The 27,988-nt window shown below is 40.3% G+C and overlaps 1 protein-coding gene across 1 annotated transcript in view; it reads right to left on the bottom strand.

Annotated features, from left to right (window-relative positions):
• Positions 1 to 5,711: 5,711 nt before the first annotated feature.
• The window catches only part of LOC311605917 (vomeronasal type-2 receptor 116-like), a gene marked incomplete at both ends in the record, with an annotated part of 32,974 nt that continues 10,697 nt past the window's right edge, over positions 5,712 to 27,988 (bottom strand). Inside the window, 3 exons of the mRNA XM_084796754.1 lie at positions 5,712 to 6,616; positions 10,586 to 10,709; positions 20,617 to 20,841. Of these exons, the coding sequence (XP_084652880.1) occupies positions 5,712 to 6,616; positions 10,586 to 10,709; positions 20,617 to 20,841 (1,254 nt within the window). The remainder of the gene's footprint in view (positions 6,617 to 10,585; positions 10,710 to 20,616; positions 20,842 to 27,988) is intronic.

Below are 27,988 nucleotides of genomic sequence, written 5' to 3'. Positions count from 1 at the left end.
GGTCAGGGTAATTTCCAGAACATCATCCCTACATAGAAGGTACTGTCATGGATGTCAACAAGGTCATCCCAGATCAGAACAGGAACCTCACCAGCCATTCCCTTTGTATCCTTACTCCCAGTTTGTACATCTTGTATGTCACATGGTGACATGGTGAAATTTGCCAAGTATAATGACATTAAGAAGATGGTGAATCAGATATCAGAGATCACACTAAAGGGCATTCTGGGATACACTCAGTATCAGGTTGTATCCTGGGGCTTTACAGTAAAACCTACTCTTTCATCCATGATGCTAAGGGAAGCATTGCTTATAGTAACAACTTTGTAAAGTTCCTTTTCTTGTATGAAAATGTGTATTGGTACAGCAACTTGATGGAACACAACATGGCCTACATATACTCATAGAGATAAGGATCCCTGAGCCATCACCCAAGGAATAATGAGAGAACAAGAGAAGCACTTAGCTTCTGAGAATCATCTGTTCAAATTCCCCCCATCTCCCGCCAAAAAAAAAAACATGCAGATCTCCCTTCACAGTTTTCATCCCAAACCCCCAGAAGGAGAATGGCCTGGGGAGCCTTACTCTCCTCAGTATGATTAATGAAGTTCATTGCCCCCAAGAAAGTATTTCACGTCCTTGGAGAAAGAAATAGAAGAGTCTGGAAAATCAAAAGCTCTCCTATGCCTGTTAATTGGTAGAACTGATACAGTAAAATGGCCAAAATCAATCTAGACAGTCCATGAAATCTTCATCAAAATTCCACCAGAATCCATCATGGTACTTAAAAGGACAATTATCAGCTTCATATGGAAACACATAAAACTCAGGATAGGTAAAACAATCCTGAACAATAAAGCAACTGCTTGATGTCTCACCATTCCTGAATTCAAGTTGAGCAAAAGATCTGTACAAATAAAAATAAATTATTGGCATATAAACAAATAAATTTTTTCAATAGAATAAAAGTGGATGCAAAATACACACACACACCTATATAAACATATATATATATATATATATAATTTTTTTATTTTTTAAAAATGCCAGAAATATACATTTGAAAAAAAAGAATCTTCTGAATGTGTTGCTGTTCAAATCCACGTCTGAATGTGGAAAAATAAAAACAGATCCAGAGGAATGGAACTGAGAATGTGTCTGAAGAGGGTGTGAAGGAGGTGGAAAGAAAAAATGTTATCACATTATTTTGTACAATATTTTTAAAAGAGGTTACTCTACTACGTTGCAATTTTATTTTCTGTTAACATAAATATTTCTTTATCCTGAAATAGATCTTATGTGAGTTGCCACAAACACTGTTTCTGAGTTTCTTTCACTCAATGTATGGCTGCCATGTCTCTCCCATGTGAGAGGGACATTCTAATTCTAAAGGATACTTACAGGTTTAAACATAATTTTTATAACACCCAGTTATGTCCATAGACATTGAAAAACCATTCCAAGAGTGAGCATTTGTTTTCCTGCCAGAGGAAAAACAAGGGGGCATCTTTATGAGACTGCTTGTGCTCAGTTCTGTCACTTTCATGGAATGTCATTCATCTGATTAAAGAATTTCAGTTGTAATTCCAGTTAACGTACTCAGAGTCCAAGTTTATGATTACACCATAAGGAAGTTTTGTCACCAACCAGCAACTGGAAACTTGGACATGTAAATCTCCAATTACCCCTCAAAAGGGTTAAAGTGTTGTCTTTGTCTTCAATGGAACTCAAGTTGATGCTCCCACTTAAGAGGTGGTAGTTGAGCTGAATATAGAGCCAAAATATGTCCCAAATATAAAACTTCCTGATGAGTTCACTAGGGTTTGTCTAAGTCATGATGTTGCCTGAAACAGATCAACAATTGTAATAGACCCGTTAAAAATAAGGAGACAGAATGAGAAATCAAAAGCCTTCTGACTTAAAAAACTACAGGTCGGGATGCATTCATAGCATCCTACAAGACGCCAAAGAAAACCATCAACCAAAAAATTTAAAACTAGAAACAGAAGTATAGCTTAATATGTACCATGAGGATAGATGCAAAAAATCATCAACAAAATACTTCAACTCCAAATACAGGTAGTTTTCAAAAAGAATATTCTCCAGGATCAAATTGGCCTGATCTCAGATATGCAAGGATACATCAATATATATATATATAAGAAAATAATTGTAATAAATCATTACTTGTTAGTGTACTTAAAGACAGAAATCAGATCTCATCTGCATGGATTCAGACTCTTTGAAACAATAAAGAAATGTTTCCACCTGGATTGCCTTGTGCTGGGTGCTCTCACAGCCATGCTGAGGTCCATCACAAGGAAGGCATCACAGGAGCCAGAGTGGTTCAGATGGCTATGGAGGTTAAAAGTGAAATCAGGAGACATTCAGAGACCTGTGTCCCAGGCTGAGAAAGACACCCAGAGATCTGCCCTCCATAGTACTGCATCAGTGGACAGAGGACACACAGAGCCCTGCCTGCCATCAAGAAAAGCACCACTACTGGAAGAAGGCATCCATGAACCTGCCCACCCACCATGCCACGCAGGCAGTCTGTGGACACGTAGAGGTCTACATCCTCACATATCACACAGGACAGAGAGAGGAGGTCTCCCAAAGGTCAACCAGCTATGTGGCTTCCTGAAACAGGAGCCATTGCAATGTGCATGTGTGTGGTGAACAGATGGATGAGAACGAGAAGCAGAATGTTTTGAGCGTTGTGAAGGGAGAGAAAACTGGAGACATGAGGGAGGAGAGGAATAGCCTGTTGGGGGTATCCAGCCTGGACACCTGAGGCAATGGGAAGTCCTGTCCCCTGCCATGTCTCTCCTATGTGAGAGGGACATTCTAATTCTGCAGGACACTAGCATGTTTAAACATCATTTTGTAGCACCCAGTTTTGTCCATAGGCATTGAAAAACCATTCCAAGAGTAAGCATATTTTTTCCTGCCAGAGGAAAAACAGGGGGACATCTTTATGAGGCTGTTTGTGCTCAATTCTGTAGCTTCCATCGAATGTCATTTATCTGATTAAAGAACTTCAGTTGTAATTCCAGTCATGTCCAATTCATGTCTGGACCCCTGTCCATAAAGCAGCAGGGGTCAGTATCCAGGTTCATAGCTCATGTTATCACTAGAGACCATGGGGACATGATTGGCCTAGACAGCTGCCTGGGATCGCATGGATATCCAGGGGCTGTGCAGAACTGGCCCTGCCCCTCACAGGCTTCCATATTCTGGACAGCTGGCCCAACCTCTTACCTGTGGCAGCACTCAGGAGACCAGGCCATGCACATTCTCAGAGCAGCACAGTGATGGCCCTGGTGGCTGGGGCTCAAGTGAGCCAGCCCAGTGGGTATGAATTTGGGCTTACCATGAAGAGTGGGTACATGGGTGATACCCTATCCCTCTCACTCTTCATCACCTGTGGCAGCTAAGAGGCCCTTACATCTCCTGGGAACCACAGTGAAGCTGACCCTGATGGAGGGGGCTCAGCTGAGCCAGCTCAGTGATATGAGAAGAGGATAATTGGCCCTGTCATGTGAAAGCTCGGTGGTGGCATGAACATGGGTGTGGCACTCTTCTCCCATGCAAACACTTCCTATGGAAGTCAGGAGAGCTGGCATTGTCTACGGCAGGCAGAAGAGTGGACCCTGTACCTTGCCTGGGTACCACAGTGGAGTTGGCCTTGGTGGCAAAGTCATGAGTGAGCCAGCCCCTAGAGTGTGAGAGCAGGAGAGATGTTCAAGCCCCTCAGCAGCTGTACACATTGAGAGTGGGGCCTAAGCCTTGACTGGGTTGGGCAATCCTTGAGAGCTTGCCCTGATGGTGCTAATACAATAGAGCCAGTATGCTGACCAGCTCATCTAACCTCCAGGCACAAATCCAGGGCTTTGAGTTGCTCACTCCCAAATTTACATCATCTGTGGATTGTTGAAGTACATAGAAGGACATTGTTGAAGTACATAGAACTTAAAGCTATAGGATCTCTATGACACAGGGAAATGACAGGATAATCAGAAGAACTCCTGATGAGGAGCCAATATTCATAACGTCACAGCACCCAGAGAAACTGAACCAGGCCAGTGACTCATTGCAATAAATATTTACAAGTGTTGATGTGTGGACAGAGGGCCAAGTTCTGTGAAAACACCTACCACAATATATAATTTGTATGCTTTGGTGGTGGTGGTGGTGGTGGTGGTGTGTTTGTGTGTGCGCATGCGCACGTGCGTGCGTGCATGTGTGTTATTTTGAAGGGCAGTGGGCAAATGTGTGAGGACAGGGAGATGACTGAAACTCTGATGTAGAATGTAAAATACAGAAGCAACTATTTAGTAATTTCATGATACAAGTCTTAGAGAGACTTAAGCTATGGGGAGCAAATCTCAATATAATAAAGGTTACATATAGCAAATCGAAAGCCAATACTGTCCTAAATTGAAAAAATCTCAAAGCAATCCTAGTAAATCAGATAAAGAGCTATCTATTCTCCTCGTTACTTTTCACCACAGTACTCAAAGTACTAGTGCAACAAAAAGAAAAGAAAAGGAAAATAAATAGAATAAAAAATTTAAATATCTTCATATATGATATATTCATTAGAGATTCCACAAATTTCAACAAAACCAATTAGCACATCCATTAACCACAAACACCCTGGGATTGAGATCATGATTATTGTCCTTTGTATGATAATATTTTTTAATGGAAGAATTGAAGCATCTCTACAGTGCAAATTTCACACCTCAGAAGAAACAGGGACAGGAAGACGGTAAATGACTGAAAAGCATCCCATAGGCATGAATTGTCAGATGTAATATTGTGAAAACAACCATCCAACCAAAAACTATTTACAAATTTGATAAACTCTCAATCGATTTTCCACATTTTTCAAAGAAACAATCATGAAATTCATATCAACCTTTGAAATACATAGATAACAAACTAACCAAGAAAAGAAAAATGCCGGAAAGCCTTATTTGTTTGTTTATACCATTATCTGAAATTTTAGAAAGGATATAAGAAACGCTTTCGGTTTTATTTTCTAGGTTAATTTAAGTACTATAGTTGTTCATCACTTTCGAATGTTCTGCCATAAAATTTTCAAGTGACTCCATTTGGTTCTGGGCTGTTATTGCTGTGAAACTAGACAACTGCATCAACCTAATTTATGCTTATAGTTCTTTTTGAATATTTACTTCATCTTGGTTTACTTTATTCTAACAAATGCATCTAGAAATTTACCAATTTCTTTCACAAGTTCCATCTTTCTCATGCTTTATATACAGTTACCGTATTTATATAACTTTTATTTCTTGATCCTCAACACTTCTAGTGACACTAATATTTTTCAAAATTAATGATTGTTAATAAAACCCTCACATACCTAATTTTCAGAAAATATAGAAGAAGGATGAATGATCTTGAGAGCCAAAAACTGAGGGAGCTTGCTGTGATAATATTTTTTCTAGGAATAGTAAATGATATACCATAACTTCTCACCCACATGACCCCCCCCCCAAATGTGGCCTAATCAAAGAAGCTACCAACAAACTTGGTAAACTAGACAGGAAAACGGTGTGAAGGCCTCAAGCTTATATGAAGAACCACAGGCAACTGATTAAATCTGAAAATGGAAAAGGGCTCTTCCACAGGGAAAGGAACAAAAATATTGTAAATATAATCTAAAATGTAAAAACTACCAAATTTCAATTAAGTGATTTATCCCTATATTTTTGACAAGAATATGAATCTGGTCTTATCAAAATAACATAACACTTTGGGAAGAAGATGCACCCTAACAGCCCTGCACTGGAAGCCAAGATGGAGAAGACCTCCACAGCCACCATGACCTTCCCCTTAGTGCTATGGTAGACAGGAAGAAAGGTGACCCAGACACTGCAGAACACCAGCATGCTGAAGGTCAGGAATTTGGCTTCATTGAACCTGTCAGGCAGATTTCTGGCCAAGAAAGCCACAGTGAAGCTTCCCAGAGCCAAGAAGCCCAAGTATCCCAGGACAAGGTGGAATGCAATGGCTGAGCCTTTGTTGCACACAACGATGATCAGCCCATGTTCAGAGTGTGTATCTGTGTCAATGAAGGGTGGTGACGTTACCATCCAGATTCCACAGAGAACAAGTTGGACAGAGGTACAGATGGGAATGACAAAGTTAGGTGCCCCTGATACCAGCATCCATCTCATTCTTCTTCCTGGAGTAGTCAGCTTGAAGGCCAGGATCACAGTAATTGTCTTGGCCAACACAGTGGACAAGGCCACTGTGAAAAAGACTCCAAATGTGATTTGCTGTAGTATACAGGTGCCCATGTTGGGATGCCCAATGAAGAGCAAGGAGCAGAGGAAACAGAATGTGAGAGAGATCAGTAGGATGTAGCTTAGAATGCAGTTATTGGCTTTCACAATGGGTGTGTCATGATGTTTCACAAAAGTACCAAGTACAAGGGATGTGAGAATAGAGAAACACACGGAAATGCAGGCCAGAGCCATCCCCAGTGGGTCCTCAAAAGCCAGAAAGGACACACGTCTTTGCTGGCAGTGTGTGTGCTCTGTGTTGGCATACTGGTCATCTGGACAGCTCACGCATTGCTCCACATCTGCAGAGATCATTAAGAACAAACCATAGTAAAATTTCATCATTATATACATAACAATTTAGTATCTGCATTAATCAGAAGAATCCAAGTAAAGAATTTGTTGTTAAGCATCAGTTTTTATCTTGTCTATTAGAGGAAGCAGGGACATCAGGATGCTCCACAGCAATGCATCCCTGCTGGTGGAACATACCACCTTCAAGATAAAGGGAGAAGAAAAGTTACTTATTGTTATGTATAACTTTCACATTATTAAAAGTTTATAAAAATAAGAAAAATACTTTGTCAGTGCCTTATACATAGTAATATAAAATATCTAATATTAGTTAATTACTCAAAACTTAAATTTATTATGTACAAATATGTGGACTCCATTTGTGGTGGTTTGAGTGAAAATGGCCAAATACATCAGAGATCTGACTGCTCGGTTACTAGGGAGTAGCACTATTTGAAATGATCAGGTTATATGTTCTTGTTGAAGTTAGTTTGACCCAGTTGGAGTAGGTATGTTGAGCTAGAGAAATTATGTCTGATGATAGGCTTAGGGATTTTAAAAGCTCCAGCCACCCCCAGTGTCTCTCTCTTCCTCTTGTCTGAGGATCTGTATGTAGGATACTCCATCACTTCTCTGGAACCATGCATGGCTTCACACTGCAGTACTCCCTCACACTATGATATGAGACAGCATCTGAAAATGTATTCAAGCCCCATTAAATGCTTCCTATCATAATGGCTGTCATAGTCAATATATTGCTATGACAAGCCTGACCATGCTGCTTGTTGGGAAAATGTGAATTTTGGAACTTTAGATTAGGAAAACAGTTGAATGTTTTAAGTGAGAATTAATAGGCAATACTAAGGGAAGCATAGAAGATCATACTTAGGAATATTTTTACTATGCAGGCCAAACTCAAAAAGTTTTAGAGGGGAAAAGTATTAGTGGATGGCCTAGAGACTTTTTTTTTATTTTTTATTTTTATTATTAATTTATTCTTGTTACATCTCAATGGTTATCCCCTCCCTTGTATCCTCCCATTCTTCCCTCCCTCCCATTTTCCCCTTACTCCCCTCCCCTATGACTGTTCCTGAGGGGGATTACTTCCCCCTCTATATGTTCATAGAGGGTCCTAGAGGCCTAGAGACTTTTAATATTTTGATTTTTACCCTTTCTATAAAAAAATCTGTCTGCGTTTAAATTGAATAGGTTTTGATGAAGTGTTTTGCCAGAGAAAATGCTAAGATAGTCTAGTTTTGACTATCTCATAAGGTTATTAGTGGTCACTCATATAGAACAACAGAGAAAAGGAGCTAGGACAGCAAGGAAAAATTCAAAATCTATAGTTTAAGGAGAAAAAGAGCACTCGGTGTGTAGAGGAGCAAATTCCAGAGTGCAAGGCAATGAAAAATTTAAAGAAAATCCTGATGCTAAGTGTAATCAATGGAATGGCAAGCTCAGAGCAAGACCCACTGAGCTAATCTTCCAGTGTGTGAAAGGAATGGGATGAGAAACTTAACCCATGGAAGATGTCATCCAAAATAGAAAGTTGTTGAAAAAGTCTTTAAACAATGGGCCAAGTTTTATTTCCAATCAACAGAAAGCCTTGGAAGCTTTAGCCACATGGTTCTGGCTTTAGAATAAGAGATAGAAGTAAAAGATTCTGAAATCTCCCTCCATAACTATGGAAAGCCACTAAACCAGGTATTTGTCAGATATCTCAGTGTGTACAGGCTACCGGGTAAAGCTATGGATGCAAATACTGGGTTTTATTAGAGTTCCCAGAATTTTTGGAAATTTCAGAGTCATGAGTGACCTGCCAAGGAAAGCTGAACAGGGCTTCAAACTAGCCCAAGATAGAAGTTTGTTGCAGTCAACAAAAATGGAAGAAGTTGGGGATGTGAAGAGTGCCTTGACATCCCACATGGAGATGCAGAATTTGGAGTTCTCTCGGCTGAATTTGGTCTGTCTTTGGATTCCACAATGTGTCTTCACTTTTCTTTGGCTCATCCCTTTTGAAATGGTAGTAATGTATTCATTGTCCTAGTATCTTGACAGTATGGAATTATTGATATGTGTTATTATTTTGCTTTACAAGGGGTTACAGTTAAGAGATTGCCATGAGACTCAAAAAAGACTGTAAACTTTTGAAATTTAAGCAGTGTTGAAAGTGTGAGAGATCATGAGTAGTTTTGAAGTTGGACTAACTGTTTCTGTGTTAAGATGTGGCTTCAGGCTTGTGGGACCAAAAAAGTGGTATATGGTGATTTGAAAAAGTATAGCTCTCGTAGGCTTAAGATATCTCTGCTTGATCAATAGTGAGTAGCACTATTGGAAAGGATTACTAGATGTTGCCTTGTGGTAGTAGATGCAGCCTTGTTTCAGATAGTGTGTCACTGGGAGTGGGGCTTTTTGATGGTAAGATCTCAAGCAGTCCCAGTGCCTGGCTCTCTGTTCCTGCTGCCTAAGTATCTGGCTATAGAACATTCTCCAGAACCATATCTGCCTGTGTGCGTCCATGTTCCCTGCTATCACAATAATAGACTAAGCATCTGAAAGTGTAAGCAAGCCCCAATTCAATACTTTCTTTTAAAGGAATTATAATGTTCATTGTGTCTCTTCACAGCAAAAAATCACTGACTAAGAAAGACACCACGTCTAGATTAAAAAGCCAGCCAATATAATGCATTGTGCACATTGCCTCATACCCTTGGCCTATATCTCCATATAGCAAAAGGATATATAATGTCTAATGTACATACCATTTGCATAAAGCAATATTTACAATAAAGAAGCCTTACATCTCATGTAACAAAATCCATTTCGGCTTAAGTTCATCACTTCAACAATTAACATACAGATTTGGAAAAACGACATTTGCTTTTCAAACTAATATCTATTCCTATGATGTCTGATATATGGACTTCTCCAGGTTAATATATACTTTTGTTCTTTTCACTACTCATATATTAGAAGTAAAAATCCAAACTACTCATTTATTTTGTATATCACAGCATAAAAATATAAATTGTTATTAAACATTTTATTTAACATTGTTGCATACATACATATATATTGTATCTGGCTTTACTCTTCCTCTCTAGTCCATTTGCTGTCAACTTGCGGATAGAAGGGATATGTAATATTGCTTCACGTGATGGTATTGGAAGGTGCTGAAGGATGAAATTGAAGGGGAAGTAATAATCTTTCAATTAAAAGATATTTAAATAGGATAAAATCACATGTGTATGAGGTACACATAACTGTGTATCCATGGTTGTGTGTGTAATTTTTGATTGTCAATCAGAGAACACATGTCTCTTTGCATGTATTTGCTGTTCAGAAGACAGTCATCAGCCTTGTTTCTTTACTGTCTATTCACTGTGGTAACTGTGGAACTATACGTTCCAAGCTAATATCATGCAACATTATGCATATTTTGGATCCTTCCTTCCGTTCTCAGCAGCATTGATTACTGAGGAAATCTACCACATCTTTGCTGGCATCTGGGAATATGCCCTCCTGTCCTAATTCTTGCACAGCAACTGCTTCACCCTATGAGCTGTTCCCTAAGAGCTTAAATACATTTTATAGCACAACAACAAGATTATGAGCTGGGTGCTAGGACAACAAGACTACATGACCTGGACTGGTCATGTAAATTTAATTCATAAAAAAAACCAAAGACGATTAGACATATGCAAAGCAGTACTGTGTGCAAATTTTTCTGGTAGAATACTAGTTACAAACCTTTTGTTAACCACTTTCTGGAAAATATATAAGACATGTAGCCATCATAATGTGTGGTTTAAGGAAGGCAGTGTATGCTCATTCCATGATGCATAACATGCTTGATATCAGTAATATGATAACACATATTTTATGTCTTCAGTTTCCTTTCATGCCCTGTCAAATTCTTAGTTTGGATAAAAGAAGATATTCAATTTCAACAATTTCTTCTGCACACAATTACATACCTGTCTCATTAGACACTTCATTCTCAAGGCACTGGACACAATCAAAGCAGCATTCTGCTGTTTGTTGCTGATGTAATTTCCTGAATCCAGGAGTGCATGTCACACTGCATGTAGAAGTTGGGACCTAAGGCAGATGGAGTAAGAATTGGTAACTGAGATGGGTTATACATATTATCCTGTTATCCTGTATTATCTTACTCAAGCATTTGAGCATGTCGTCTAAGCCTCTAATGAAATTGAAGGCCATAAAATAGGCCATTAGGTAGCATTCTATGTGTCAATGTATGGGTAAGAAATTAAGATTTCTTTCTTCCAAAATGTGGGAAAGAGCCTAGAACTCATTGGCACAGGAGACAACATCCTGAATGGAAAGCTAGCAGACCAGGCTCTAAGATCAACAATTAATAAATGGAACATAATGAAACTGAAATGCTTATCTAAGGCAAAGACACTGTGAGCAGAACAAAGTGACAGACCACAGATTCGGAAAAGATCTTTACCAATCCTGCAACCAACAAAGGGCCAATATCTAAAATATATAAAGAACTCAAGAAAGCAAACACCACCAAGCCAAATAATCCAAGTAAAAATGGGGGAGAGAACTAAACAGAGAAGGCCCAACAGAGGAATATCGAAAGGCTGAGATACATTTAAAGAGATGCTTAATGTTCCTAGTCATCAGGGAAATGCAAATCAAAACGACTTGGAAATTCCATCTTATACCTATCTGAAGGTGAAGATCAATAACTCGAGTGACAACACATGCTGGTGAGGATGTGGAGAAAGTGGAAGACTCCTCCACTGATGATGTGAGTGCAAACTTGTGCAGCGACTCTGGAAATGAATAGTGTGCTTTCTTGGAAAATTGCGAATAGTTCTACTCCAAGATTCAGCTATACCACTGCTGGGCATATATACCAAAAGATGCTCCACCATACAACAAGGACATTTGTTCAACTACGTTCATAGGAGCTTTATTTGTAATAGCCAGGATCTAGAAATGACCTAGATGTCCCTCAACCGAAGAATGGATAAAGAAACTGTGGTTCATCTACACAATGGAATACTACTCATCTTAAAAACATGGACATCTTGAAGTTTGCAAGCAAAATGATGGAACTAGAAATGATCATCCTAAATGAGATAACTGAGACCCCAAAAGACACTATATATAATCTCAGAGGAGAGACTCCACAAGGTGGAATATAGGGACAATTACTGAGAATTGAAGTTGGACACTGGACAGAGTGCTGAGAGTGTAGCTAAGAGTGGGGGGATGTAAAGCCTGGGAGGGAGCAGCAGCTCAAAAGGGAGACCAACAAAGCCTGTGCATGGAGCCACAGGGGGTTTTCCACAAACTGATGATCCAGTCAATGACAACACTTGCAAAGAACCAAGAACCCTTTTTCAAACGTAGCCAATAAGATTCTCCACATGGGAAGGCGGGGAAACTGCAGCTAAACCTCTCCTATACACTCAGTGGCCCACTACTTTGACTCTGCACCTTAGCAAGATTTCAAAGTGGGCACACAGTAGAAGGGGATGCAGATTACTCTCATGATAGGCTGTTCCCAGAGGTCTAGAACAGGAGAATGAGCAGAAGATGGAGGTAGAGTGCCAGTGGGAAGATGAGATGGAGGGGATAACAAGTGGGATGTATACTGAATAAATTATAATAAATAAAATATACACTTAAAATCTGAACAGAGAAGATGGTTATTGCAGAGACAGAGAAACCATGTTTGAAAGCTCCAGTGAACAATTCAGGAAATTGCACAGATTTCTGAGCCAGGAACACCAAGGTCCCCACACCACAGCAGCAGAAGTGCTCCACAGTTCGGAGGGACCAGGGTGCAGAGGACCTGCTTGCCCCTGCACACGGGAGGAGCTCAGACTTTCTCGGATCAGAGCAGCAGCGGCAGAGACAGCAGTGTCACCAGCGGCACCAACGGCACCAGCGCCACCAGGGGCTCCAGCGGCACCAGCGGCGGTGGCTGAGGGTTACAGCTCAGAGCCTTCCAGTGAAGGCGATTGGTGTGGTGACTGTGGGAGTTGCTGCGGGAGAGGGGAGTCTGGACAGGATTTGAGTCTCGTGGTGCCTTGAGACCCAAACTGGACTCAGCAGACAGTTCAGTCCCAGAGTCCTGGGTTTGCTCAGTGAGCTGTGCTGCGGAGACATTGGCTCAGCTCAGCAAGCAATTCTGCCCGAGGCACAGCTCCCCTGCTGTGACACAGGCTGAGCTGAGTGCTTACTTCCACCCTAGGCTCCAGCTCAGTGCAGCTGCAGTTCTCCTGCTGTGACGCTAGCTAGGTGGATTGCTCAGTTCCACCCTAGGTACTTGCTCAGCGCAGTCGCAGTTCTCTTGCTGTGGCAGACGGTTCAGGCCCTGAGAAACTAGGAGAGTTCGACACATGGTTCAGGCCCAGTATCCCTGGCTGGACTTGGCAGGGAACCCAAAAGGCTGTGGATACCTTGGCCTGATCCAACGCTCATTCAGAGACCCAGAACAATTGTAGGACCCACAGCAAAGGGGAGCTGAGGATCATTGGCTGTGAGAGCCCAAAACTACAGGGCTAACCTCCTGCCATCCACACCAGTGAAGTATCAGGGCTTCCAGCCTATGGAAATCATGAGAAAACAAATGAATCTATCATCAGACTCCCTCCACCCAACTCTGGAAGTTACCCAACAAAAACAGAGACAGCAAGATGTCTAAAGGACAGCGTAAAAGCATACGCAAAAAAAACCCAAAACAACATGGCATCTCCAGTTTCCAGCTATCCCAAAGAAAACAACCCAGAGAACTGAAATACAATGGAAACACAAGAAAATGACCTCAAATCCTTGTTAATGAGGATGATAATAGAGGAAACAAATAAAATTCGAAATCAGATGCAGGAAGACGCAGAGAAGCAGGTGCAAGACATAAAAGAAGCACATAGAGTGGAACTGGAAAATTTTCAGGAAAAATCCAAACAACCAGATGAAAGAAATAAAAAAATCCGTTCAAGATATGAAGATGAAAATGGATTCAATGATAAACACACAGACAGAAGAAACGAGAACGTGAGGCCTCAGAGAAAAAGGCGAATGACACAGTGCTGAGCTTTTCTAACAGAATCCAAGAGATGGAAGAACGAATCTCAAGTCTAGAAGATACAATAACAGATTTTGAAGCAACCATTAAAGAAAATGCCAAATCTGGAAAACTCCTGACAAAAAAATCCAAGAAATTAAGGACACCATGAAAAGAAGAAATCTGAGGATAATAGGCATTGAAGAAAGAGAAGATATCAGACGCCAAGGCCCAGAAACTTTTCTCAACAAAATCATAGGAGAAAATTTCCCCAATCTAAAGAAAGAGATGCCTATAAGCATACAAGAGGCATAAAGAACACCAAATAGAATGGACCAGAAAAGAAAAACTGCCCGTCACATAATAATCAAAACACAAAACATACAGAACAAAGAAAAAATTTTAAAAGCTGCAAGGGAAAAGGGCCAAATAACATTTAATGGCAAACCTGTCAGAATTACACCTGACATCTCAGCAGAGACCATCAAAGCCAGAAGGGCCTGGACAGAGATCCTGCAACCCTAAGAGACCACAGATGCCAGGCCAGACTACTTTACCCAGCAAAACTATCAATAAACATTGATGGAGAAAACAAAATATTCCATGACAAAACCAAATTCAAACAGTACCTATCCACAAATCCAGATTTACAGAAGGTACTAGAAGGTAAACTCCATCCCAAAGGGTCAAGCTACAACCAAAACTACTCAGGAAATAGATAACTATACCATGGCAAAAACACAACTACACAAACACTCGACTGGAACCAACATCAAAATTAAGACTCTTAACAGTAACTGGTCATTAATATCTCTCAACATCAAGGGTCTCAATTCTCCAATAAAAAGACACAGACTAACTGAATGGGTGCATAAACAAGATCCAAAATTCTTCTGCATTCAAGAAACACATCTCACCCATAATGATAGGCATTACCTCAGGATAAAAGGTTGGAAAAAAATATTCCAAGCAAATGGTCACAAGAAGCAAGCAGGCGTAGCCATTTTAATATTGAACAAAATAGACTTTCAACCAAGAAAATCAAAAGGGATGAGGATGGACACTTCATACTCATCAAAGGTAAAGTCAACCAAGATGACATCACAATTCTGAACATCTATGCTCCCAATACAAGGGCACACACATTTGTAAAAGATCTGCTAAAAAGGCTTAAACCACACATCAATCTCCTCACAATAATAGTGGGAGACTTCAACACCCCACTCTCACTGAAGGATAAGTCATTGAAACAGAACTAAACCGAGAAATAACATCATTAACCAATGCCATGGCTCAAATGGATCTAACAGATATCTATAGAACCTTTCACCCAAACAAGAAAGAATATACCTTCTTCTCTGCACCCCATGGAACCGTCTCCAAAATTGATCACATCGTAGTTCACAAAGCAAGCCTCAACAGATACAAGAGGATTGAAATAATACCTTGTATCCTATCAGATCATCATGGGCTTAGGCTGCAATTCAACAACAACAGAAATAACAAAAAGCCTACACGTATGTGGAAACTAAACAACTCTCTGCTAAATGACACCTCAGTCAGGGAAGAAATAAAGAAAGAAATCAAGGAGTTTCTAAAATTCAAAGAAAATGAAGGAACAACATACCCAAATTTGTGGGGTACATTGAAAGCAGTGCTAAGAGAAAAATTCATAGCACTAAGTGCCTTTAAAAAGAAATTGGAAGCATTGCACATAAACACCTTAACGACACAACTGGAAGCCCTAGAAAAAAAAGGAGCAGAAACACCCAAAAGGAGTAGACGTCTGGAAATAATCAAACTCAGGGGTGAAATTAACAAATCAGAAAATAAGAAAACAGTCCAAAGAATCAACAAAACCAAGAGCTGGTTCTTTGAGAAAGTCAACAAAATAGACAGACCATTAGCCAAACTAACTAAAAGGCAGAGAGACAGTATTGAAATCAACAAAATCAGAAATGAAAAGTGAGACATAACAAAAGACACTGAAGAAATACAAAGAATCATAAGATCCTACTTTGAAGGCATATATGCCACAAAATTTGAAAATCTAAGGGAAATGGATGATTTTCTTGATCAATTTCACTTGCCAAAGTTGAGTGAAGAACAGATAAACAAGCTAAATAGTCCCATTTCCCCTACAGAAATTGAAGTAATCATTGATAGTCTCCCAACCAAAAAAAGCCCAGGGCCAGATGGTTTCAGTGCAGAATTCTACCAGACCTTCAAGGGCGAGCTAATACCGATACTCTTCAAGCTACTCCAAAAGATAGAAAGGGATGGAACATTACCAAATTCATTCTATGAGGCCATAGTCTCATTGATACCTAAACCTAACAAAGACTTAACAAAGATGAGAATTTCAGACCAATTTCTCTGATGAACATCGATGCAAAAATACTAAATAAAATACTTGCAAAATGAATACAAGAACACATCAAAGATATCATTCATTATGAAAAAATTTTCAAAACTCTAAAGAAAGAGATTGAAGATGACATGAGAAGATGGAATGATCTTCCTTGCTCATGGATCGGGAGAATTAACATAGTAAAAATGGCCATCCTACCAAAAGCAATCTACAGATTCAATGCAATCCCTATCAAAATACCTACACAATTTTTAAAGACATTAAAAGTTCAATTCTGAACTTCATATGGAATAACAAAAAACCCAGAATAGCTAAAACAATCTTGTACAATAAAAGGGCTCCAGAAGAGTCTCCATACCTGATCTCATACTGTACTATAAAGCAATAGTAATTAAAACAGCATGGTACTGGCACAGCAACAGGCTGGTTGATCAGTGGAATCAAATCAAAGACCCAGATATGAATCCACACACATATGGTCACTTGATTTTCGACAAAGAAGCCAAATCCATTCGATGGAAAAGGGATAGCATCTTCAACAACTGGTGCTGGTCTAACTGGATGTCTATGTGTAAAAAATGCAAGTGGTCCCATATTTGTCACCTTGTACAATACTCAAATCCAAGTGGATTAAACACCTCAACATAAAACCAGAGACACTAAGTCACTTAGAAGAAAAAGTGGGGAAGAGCCTGGAACATATTGGCACAGGAGACAACTTCCTGAACAGAACACCAACAGCCCAGGCATTAATGTCAACAATTAATAAATAAGACATCATGAGGCTGAGAAGCTTCTGTAAGGCAGGTGACACGGTAAAGAGAACAATGTGACAGTCTACAGACTGGGAAAAGATCTTCACCAACCACACATCTGACAAAGGTCTAATATCCAAAATATATAAAGAACTCAAGAAATTAAATACCACCAAACCAAATAACCCAATCCAGAAATGGGGCATGGAACTAAACAGAGAATTCTCAACAGAGGAATATCAAATGGCTGAGAAACACTTAAAGAAATGCTCAACCTCCTTAATCATCAGGGAAATGCAAATCAAAACAACTCTGAGATTCCATCTTACACCCATCAGGATGGCTGAGATCAAAAATTCAAGTGACACCACATGCTGGCGAGGATGTGGGGAGAGAGGAACACTCCTTCATTGCTGGTGGGAATGCAAACTAATACAACCACTTTGGAAATCTATCTGGTGCTATCTCAGAAAAATGGGAATAGGGCTTCCTCAAGACCCAGCTATTCCACTCCTTGGAATATACCCAGAAGATGCTCCAGCACACAACAAGAACATTTGCTCAACCGTGTTCATAGCAGCCTTATTCATAATAGCCAGAACATGGAAACAGCCGAAGTGTCCCTCAATAGAAGAATGGATAAAGAAACTGTGGTACATATACACTATGGAATACTATTCAGCTATTAAAAACAAGGAATTCCAGACATTTGTGGATAAATGGATTGAGCTAGAAATGATCATAATGAGTGAGTTAACCCAGAAGCAGAAAGACTCAAATGGTATATACTCACTTATATCTGCATATTAGCCCAACGGGCATGTCCCACGAAAGCCTTCACTTACCAGGAAACTGCGACAGAGGAGAGGACATTCTAGTGGGACTCTAGATGAGAGAATCATGGGAGAAAGGCAAAGTAGAAGGACCCAGAGGGTCCTAGAAGCCTACAAGTAGAACATTATGATAGGCAGATTTGGGTTCAGGGGTCCCGCTCAAACTAAGGCACCAGCCAAGGACAGTACAGGCGGTAAACCTTAAGCCCCTACCCAGATCTAGCCAATGGACAGAACACTCTCCACAGTAGAGTGGAGAGTGGGATATTACTTTCTCACATACTCTGGTGCCTCACCTTTGACCATGTCCCCTGGACGGGGAGACCTGGTGGCAATCAGAGGAAGGACAGCAGGTTACCAAGAAGAGACTTGATACCCTATGATCATATAGAGGGGGAGGTAATCCCCCTCAGGAACAGTCATAGGGGTGGGGAATAAGGGGAAATTGGGAGGGAGGGAAGAATGGGAGGATACAAGGGATGGGATAACCATTGAGATGTAACAAGAATAAATTAATAAAGGAGGAAAAAAAAAGACCTCAACATAAAACCAGAGACACTAAGTCACTTAGAAGAAAAAGTGGGCAAGAGCCTGGAACATATTGGCACAGGAGACAACTTCCTGAACAGAACACCAACAGCCCAGACATTAGTGTCAACAATTAATAAATGGGACCTCATGAGGCTGAGAAGCTTCTGTAAGGCAGGAGACACTGTCAAGAGAACAAAGCGACAGCCTACAGACTGGGAAAAGATCTTCACCAACCCCACATCTGACAAAGGTCTAATATCCAAAATATATAAAGAACTCAAGAAATTAAACACCGCCAAACCAAATAACCGAATTGAGAACTGGGGCTTGGAACTAAACAGAGAATTCTCAACAGAGGAATATCAAATGGCTGAGAAACACTTAAAGAAATGTTCAACCTCCTTAATCATCAGGGAAATGCAAATCAAAACAATGCTGAGATTCCATCTTACACCCATCAGGATGGCTGAGATCAAAAATACAAGCGACATCACATGCTGGCGAGGATGTGGGGAGAGAGGAACACTCCTTCATTGCTGGTGGGAATGCAAACTAGTACAACCACTTTGGAAATCTATCTGGTGCTATCTCAGAAAAATGGGAATAGGGCTTCCTCAAGACCCAGCTATTCCACTCCTTGGAATATACCCAGAAGATGCTCCAGCACACAACAAGAACATTTGCTCAACCATGTTCATAGCAGCCTTATTCATAATAGCCAGAACATGGAAACAGCCGAAGTGTCCCTCAATAGAAGAATGGATAAAGAAACTGTGGTACATATACACTATGGAATACTTCTCAGCTATTAAAAACAAGGAATTCCCAACATTTGTGGATAAATGGATTGAGCTAGAAATGATCATAATGAGTGAGTTAACCCAGAAGCAAAAAGGCTCAAATGGTATATACTCACTTATATCTGCATATTAGCTTAAGGGGCATGTCCCACGAAAGCCTTCACCTACCAGGAAACTGAGACAGAGGGGAGGACATTCTAGTGGGACTCTAGATGAGAGAATCATGGGAGAATGGCAAAGTAGAAGGATCCAGAGGGTCCTAGAAGCCTACAAGTAGAACATTATGATAGGCAAACTTGGGCACAAGGGTCCCACTCAAATCAAGGCACCAGCCAAGGACAATACAGGTGTAAACCTTAAACCACTACCCAGATCTAGACAATGGACAGAACATTCTCCACAGTAGAGTGGAGAGTGGGATATTACTTATTCACATACTCTGGTGCCTCACCTTTGACCATGTCCCCTGGAGGGGGAGCCCTGGTGGCACTCAGGGGAAGGACAGCAGGTTACCAAGAAGAGACTTGATACCCTATGAACATATACAGGGGGAGGTAATCCCCCTCAGGAACAGTCATAGGGGAGGGGAATAAGGGGAAAATTGGAGGGAGAGAAGGATGGGAGGATACAAGGGATGGGATAACCATTGAGATGTAACAAGAATAAATTAATAAAGGAGAAAAAATAAAAAAATAAAAAGAACCATGAATAGTGAGGATCTACACACTCTGCTTAATTTTAGTACATAGACAGCACAATCTCCTTGTGGGTCCCACAATATGGGTAGTATGAGACACCTCTGTTATGGACTGGGGCCTTCTAAAGCTAGTCACTTCTGCCCTGGCAGCATGGCCTTGACAAGCCACAGAGGAAAAGGTTACGTGTTAGCACAGGGAACACTGGATAAACTGAGTTCAGATTTTAAGAGAAGGGAGCTCCTCTTTCTAAGGACTAGGGGAGGGATGGTAAGGGGGACAGGATTTGGAAGCGTTAAGGGAGGGGGATGCTATCTGGATGTAAAGGATTCAAAGCAATTCAAACTTCTAATCCCAATACATGGGAATAGCTCTGAGACTGGCTGAGATACGAATGCAAATGCATAGACAAGGCTTCATGTTGGTCACAGATCCTCTGAGACATTTTACTAGAGGCCACTCTTTGTAGACCATGAAGGAAGATTGTCAGATGCCTTACTTCTGCTCATACAATGAGCAGAGAATCAGCCTTAATAGATCTGTGCCTCCTACACACCTCATACTATTACAGTGTTAGAACTGTGTAATGCCTGTGATAAATTATGTTTTCAGAAAAAAAGTACCGGACACTGATACTGGATCAAACCTGACAAAATTCATGTCTCATAGCAGGCTGCATGCTGACATCCTGCATGCCCTTTGTTCCAGCCCCAGGCTCCTCATTGCTCTTGTATATATGTTTCTACAGTATAGGTGAAGAGGAATGTCACATTAGGTGTCCAGGGAAACCAGAAGCAAATAACCCCATGACCTGCATTTATAGAAAATTGTGAGTCATCAAACATGGATGTTGAGAACTGTGCTTGAGACATTTGCAAGAAGAGCAATTGTTCTTAACTCAGCCATCATTCCAATGACACAATACTTTATAAAGTAAAAGTATGGATAAGTAAAGGTGTGTGTACATACCAATGTTCCTCCCATGGACCACTCCAAGTCTCCAGATATATGCAACTGTTGGCTTTGTGGGAAATAAGGGGAATAGTCTCCTATTTTCACTTTTAATCCAAACCCTTGTGGAAAATTCCAAATGTTGAAAATGTCATAATCTGTGCACAGTTTTTTTCTCCAATTCATGTTCACTAGCTCTCCAACAGGGTTAGTAAATACAATGTTCTTCAGAAAAGAAGCTACCTAATGGAGATGCATCATTAAGTAGTTACATGTACCTATCCAGGAAGGCCAAGTGATGTTGTGAATATTCAACGATTTCCATATAGCCCAGAAAAGACATTTATGTTGATGGTTACCTATCCAGTGAAAAGCAAGATATCTCATAGGTAATTACATTATATTATACTTCATTTCTATGTTTTATGGTGCAAAATGTCAGAAAAATGCTTACCAAATATTGAGTAACATAGTACAAGAGATCTTTACATTCATTACTTGTGTGAAAACTGTCAATACACCAACTAAGTAAGTCTGGATGTTAAGAGTGTGTGTGTGTGTGTGTTTGTGTGTGCGTGTGTTGTGTTTGTGTGTGTGTGGAGCAAAATATTTTAAAGTCGAAGCCAAAAAAATTGAGAGAATAAGAGGCCTGGAATCTGTTGAATGGAAGATAGGTAGTGAGTAAATCATGTAAATATTATATACATATATAATATAGAAATAAATTTAATAAAAATTTGTAGTCATTATATGTCTACATAAGTAATTGATGTTTTATAAAAATAATTATCCATGGCATTGGTCGATACATGTTTGTTCTTGAGAAATAAATTATATTCTAATTGTCACTTGTGTACTTTATGATAGATATTTTAGTTATTATTTCTCATATCGAACTCAATTGGTGAAATGTTCTGATGCATTCTCACAAAAATGACTATCTTCATACAAAAATGTTGTCATCCATTTAATGTTATTCTTGTGTTGGGGGATGGTCTAATGTATTTTGTTGTTAATTACTACTTGCTGTCTCTGTGACCCACATTTTGATTAATAAAAAGCCATCCAATCTGAGCAAGGCAGAGGAGATGAAGTTGTGGCTAAGATTCCTGGGCTTAGGAGAGATACAGAAATCCTGGGAAAAAGAAGAGAGAGAGACCCGAAGAGGGTCTCAGGAAAAGAAGAAGAAGGCTGCCATGGGTTAGATGGAAGAGAAACACATGGCCGGTGTGGATGGAGATTTGTCCCAGATGCAGAACATTAACCAGTATTTGGGATAATGGATAGGAGGTAGCTTGATAGAAATATTTATCTGCCGTCTGAGGTGATTGGTGTGGTGCCTTGAAATCTGGACACCACATGGCCCAGTGAGATCAGAGCGTATTTCTGGGAACCCACAGAAAGTTTCAGAGCCATGGAGAGAGTTCAGACCGCCCTGAAGAGCAGCCACCAGGCCTGCAGCCATCCAAGTGGATAAACAGAAGCAAAGACAAGGCCCCACCTACTGAGGTGATTAGCGTGGTGATCCACCTGCAGGTGTGATTGGCACGGTGTCTGGAAGATCTGGACCATACTAAGTCCAGGGGGATCAGAGAGAGTGTTTCTGGGCTCAGCAGTCTGCAAAGAATCCCAGAGCTCGACAGGAGAGCAGGCAGGTGGGGATACACCTGCCAGCTGCAGTGCTATTGTTCTAAGAATTTAGAGGAAGGTTGTACTCTTCCCAGTAGTGGGACAGGAGCCTGCCATCATTAACCTGGAGCTTTGTATCTGAGACTGAACTGTGGGTGGTGTATCTCCAGGCTGGAACTACTGGCCCAGGAAAAACACAAGACAACGGGTGGCTCTGATGCCAGACCCACCCGTCAGTCCCGAGAAAGCCCCAGGGGCCAGTGTCTAGGTGTGCGGGAGTGCAAAACCTAACACCAGACCCGAGGGTGTTAGCCTCACCTGCACCCCCTGTCTTCTTCTCAGACCATTCGTGGGCCCGTTGCCCCAGAGGGAACAGGGAACGTGGATCTGAGCCTACCAGTCCACAGAGAAACCCAAGGCCATCACAGGGGACCAAGAAGCTGTCTCCCTCCCCAGACACAGCACTAAAATGGTACACCCAGATGGTCTAATCTAAGAACCCGGAGGAACGGTGCACACTGGCCAACAGGTTCCCACCAGTGATAACCAGGAACTTGGTATCTGAGACTGAACTATGGGCAGTGTAACTCCAGACTGGGGTTACTAGCCCAGGAAAACAGGTGGTTCTGATCTTGGAAAAACCTGCAAGTCCTGAGAAAGCCTCAGGGTCTGGAAACCACTGCAACACGAGCACAAAACCGAACTCTGAGCCAAGGGTGTTTGCATCAACTGTGCCCCCTGTCTTCCTTCCTGACCACCTGCAGGCACGACGCTCCAGGAGGAATGGAGAGTGTACATCAAGCACACCAACCCTCAGAGAGACCCCGGGCCCACAGAAGGTCTCAGGCAGCTGATTTCACACCTCCGGCCACAGCTTTAAGGCTTCCCACTGACGAGCAGAAGTGCTTGAGGGTGTGTCACACCTGCCCATCCTCTGTCTCCCTCTCTGGATGCTTGGTGGGCCTGTTGGCCCAGGCAGAACAGAGAGGGTGGATCAGGGCCCTAACTTCAGAGACATCAAAATGACTAGAGGTCAACGAAAAACCTTAAACAACAAAACCCCCCAAAATATGGCATCTCCAGATCCCAATTATCCCAATGAAAACAACCCTAAGAACTCAAACACAATTGAAATACAAGAAAATTACCTCCAATCCATCGTAATGAAGACGATAATGGAGCAAACAAATAATAACTGACAACAAATGCAAGAAGATGCAGCCAAACAAATTGAAGACATTAAAAAAGGCCTATAGAGAGGAACTGGAAAAAATCCAGGAAAAGACAAACAGCCAGATGATTGAAGTTAATAAAACAATTCAAGATCTTAAGACCCATAGAAAGTCACTGGAAGAAACTCAAGAAAACACAAACATCCAGATGAAGGAAATTAATAAAACGGTTCAAGAACTGAAGATGAAAATGGAAACAATGATAAAAACACCGACAGAAGACAGACGGGAACAAACAAACTCAGAGAAGCATGCAAGTAATACAGACCTAAGCTTCTCTAACAGAATTCAAGAGATGGATGAACAAATCTCTGCAGCAAAAGATGCTATGGAAAAATTTGAAACAAACATTAAAGAAAATGCTAAATCTGAAAAGTTCCTGACACAAACCATCCAAGAAATAAAGGACATCAAGAAAAGACAAAATCTGAGGATAATAGGAGTTGAGGAAACAGAAGATGCTGGGCACCAAGGACCTGAAAATATCTTCAACAAAATCATAGAAGAAAATTTTCCCAATCTAAGGAAGGAGGTGCAGATAAACCTACAAGAGGCCTATAGAACACCAAATAGAATAGACCAGAGAAGAAAATCCTGCCGCCACATAATAATCAAGACACAAAATGTACAGAATAAAGAAAAAATATTAAAAGTGGAGAGGGAAAAGGGCCAATTAACATTTAATGGCAAACCTATCAGAATTACACCCGACTTCTCAACAGAGACCATGAAAGCCAGAAGGGCCTAGAAAGAGGTCCTGCAAACCCTAAGAGACCATGGGTTCCAGGCAAGACTACTCTACCCAGCAAAACTGTCAATAAATATTGATGGAGAAAACAAGATTTTCCATGATAAAAACAAATTCAAACAGTTTCTGGCCTTACAGAAGTTAATAGAAGGAAAACTCCAAACCAAAGTAACAAACTACAACCAAAACTATCTGGGATTTAGATAACTATACTGTCGCAAAAACAACCACATAAGTACTATACTGCAAACAACATCAAAATCATGGGATGTAACAGTCACTGGTCACTAATATCTCTCAACATTAATGGTCTCAATTCTCCAATAAAAAGACACAGACTAATCGAATGGATGTGTAAGCAAGATCCAACGTTCTTCTGCATCCAAGAAACACATCTCACCCATAATGATAGACATTATCTCAGGGTAAAAGGCTGGGAAAAATATTCTAAGCAAATAGACACAAGAAGCAAGCTGGTGTAGCCATTTTAATATATAATAAATTAGACTTTACAAAAAATAAATCAAAAGAGATGAGGAAGGACACTTTATACTCATCAAAGGTAAAGTCAACCAAGATGACATCACAATTCTGAACATCTATGCCCCAATACAAGGGCACCCACATTTGTAAAAGATGTATTAACAAAGCTCAAACCATACATCGATCCCCACACACTAATAGTGGGAGACTTCAGCACCCCACTTTCACTGAAGGATAGGTCATTGAAACAAAAACTAAACCAAGAAGTAATATCATTAACCAACGTCATGAATCAAATGGATCTAACAGATATCTACAGAACTTTTCACCCAACCACAAAGGATTATACCTTCTTCTCAGCACCCCATGGAACCTTCTCCAAAATTGACCTCATAATAGGTCACAAAGCAAGCCTCAACAGATTCAAGAAGATTGAAATAATACCTTTTATCCTATCAGATCACCATGGTCTGAGACTGGACTTCAACAACAACAGAAACAATAAAAAGCCTACACATCTAAACAACTCTCTACTTGATGACACCTGGGTTAGGGAAACAATAAAGAAAGAAATAGAAGACTTCCTGCAATTCAATGAAAATGACGGAACAACATATCCAAATTTGTGGGACACATTGAAGGCAGTGCGAAGAGGAAAATTCATAGCACTAAGTGCCTTTAGGAAGAAAGTGGAAACATCCCACATCAGCAACTTAACAACACAGTTTGATGCCCGAGGAAAAAAAAGAAGCAGAAACACCAAAGAGGAGTAGACATCTGGAAATAATCAAACTCAGGGCTGGAATCAATAAATTAGAAACAAAGAGAGCAATTCAAAGAATCAACAAAAACAGGAGCTGGTTTTTTGAGAAAATCAACAAAATAGACAAACCATTAGCCAAACTAACTAAAAGGCAGAAAGACACTATCCAAATCACCAAAATCAGAAGTGAAAAGGGAGACATAACAACAGACACTGAATAAACACAAATAATCCTAAGATCCTATTTTAAAGGCATATATGCCACAAAATTTGAAAATCTATAGGAAATGGACAATTTTCTTTATTGCTTTCACTTGCCAAAACTGAATCAAGAACAGATAAAGCAATTAAATAGTCCTATCTCTCCTATAGAAATAGAAGCAATTATTGATACTCTCCCACCCACCCCCCAAAAAAGCCCAGGGCCAGATGGTTTCAGCACAGAATTCTACCACACCTTCAAAGAACAGCTAATACCAATACTCTTCAAGCTACTCCAAAAGATAGAAATGGATGAAACTCTACCAAATTCATTCTATGAGGCCACAGTCATGTTGATACCTAAGCCCAACAAAGACCCAACAAAAAAGAGAACTTCAGACCAGTTTCTCTTATGAACATTGACGCAAAAATACTCAATAAAATACTCCCAAAAGGAATACAACAACATATCAAAGATATCATTCACCATGACCAGGTAGGCTTCATTCCTGGCATGCAGGGTTGGTTTAATGTTCAAACATCCATCAATGTAATCTACCATATAAACAAACTGAAAGATAAAAACCCACATGATCATCTCCTTAGATGCAGAAAAAGCATTTGACAAAATCCAACACCCTTTCATGTTTAAAGTTTTATAGAAATTAGGAATACAGGCACATATCTAAACATAAGAAAGGCTATATACAGCAAGCCAACAGCCAACATAAAATTAAATGGAGAGATACTCAAGGAAATTCCTCTAAAATCGGGGACCAGACAAGGCTGCGTACTTTCTCCATATCTCTTCAATATACTTCTTGAAGTTCTGGCCAGAGCAATAAGACAACAAAAGGAGATCAAGGATATCCAAATGGGAAAGGAGGAAGTCAAACTATCCCTATTTGCTTATGATATGATAGTATATATAAATGACCCCCAAAATTCCACCAGAGAACTCCTACAACTGAAAAACACCTTCAGCAAATTGGCTGGATACAAAATTAACTCAAAAAGTCAGTAGCCTTTCTATATACAAAAGACAAACATGCAGAGAAAGAAATTAAGAAAGCTACACCCCTCACGATAGCCACAAGCAATATAAAATATCTAGGAGTAACTCTAACCAAGCAAGTGAAGGACCTGTTTGAAAAAAACTTTAAGTCTCTGAAGGAAGTGATTGAAAATGACATCAGGAGATGGAAGGATGTCCCTTGTTCATGGATCGGGAGAATTAATATAGTAAAAGTGGCCATCTTACCAAAAGCAATGTACAGATTCTATGCAATCCCTATAAAAATACTTACACAATATTTTAAAGACAGTGAAAGGTCTATTCCCAACTTCATATGGAAAAACAAAAAACCCAGAATAGCAAAAACAATCCTATGCAATAAAAGATCTCCTAGAGGAATCTCCATTCCTCATCTCAAGCTGTACTATAGAGCAACAGTAATTAAAACAGGATGGTACTGGCACAGCAATAGGCCCGTGGATCAATGAAATCAAATTGAAGATCCAGAAATGAATCCACACACATATGGTCACTTGATTTATGACAAAGAAGCCAAATCTATTCAAAGGAAAAAGGATAGCATCTTCAACAAATGGTGCTGGTCTAACTGGATGTCCACATGTAGAAAAATACAATTGGACACATATTTGTCACCATGTACAAAATTCAAGCCCAAGTAGATTAAAGACCTTAACATAAAACCAGAGACACTAAATCAGTTAGAAGAAAAAGTGGGGAAGAGCCTAGAACACAATGGCACAGGAGACAACTTCCTGAACAGAACACCAACAGCCCAGGCTTTAATGTCAACAATTAATAAATGGGACCTCATGAGGCTGAGAAGCTTCTGTAAGGCAGGTGACACGGTAAGGAGAACAAAGCAATAGCCTCCAGACTGCGAAAGATCTTCATCAACCCTACGTCTGACGAAGGTCTGGTATGCTAAATATATAAAGATCTCAAGAAATTAAACACCACCAAACCAAATAATCCAATTAAGAAATGGGGCTCAGAATTAAGCAGAGAATTCTCAACAAAAAAATAACCAATGGCTGAGAAACACTTAAAGAAATGCTCAACGTCTTTAGTCATCAGAGAAATGCAAATCAAAATGACTCTGAGATTCCATCTTACACCCATCAGAATGGCCAAGATGAAAAGTTCAAGTGACAGTACATGCTGGCGAGGATGTGGAGAAAGAGGAACAGTCCTTCATTGCTGGTGGGAATGCAGTCCAGTGCAACCACTTTAAAAAGCTATCTGGCACTATCTCAGAAAACTGGGAATAGGGCTTCCTCAAGACCCAGCTATTCCACTCC

This window comes from Acomys minous (genome assembly GCF_964271855.1).
Source record: "Acomys minous genome assembly, chromosome: 9".
NCBI classification, from domain to species: Eukaryota; Metazoa; Chordata; class Mammalia; order Rodentia; family Muridae; genus Acomys; species Acomys minous.
The sequence above is the reverse complement of the archived record's forward strand: the minus strand, read 5'-3'. Positions and strand labels throughout refer to the sequence as shown.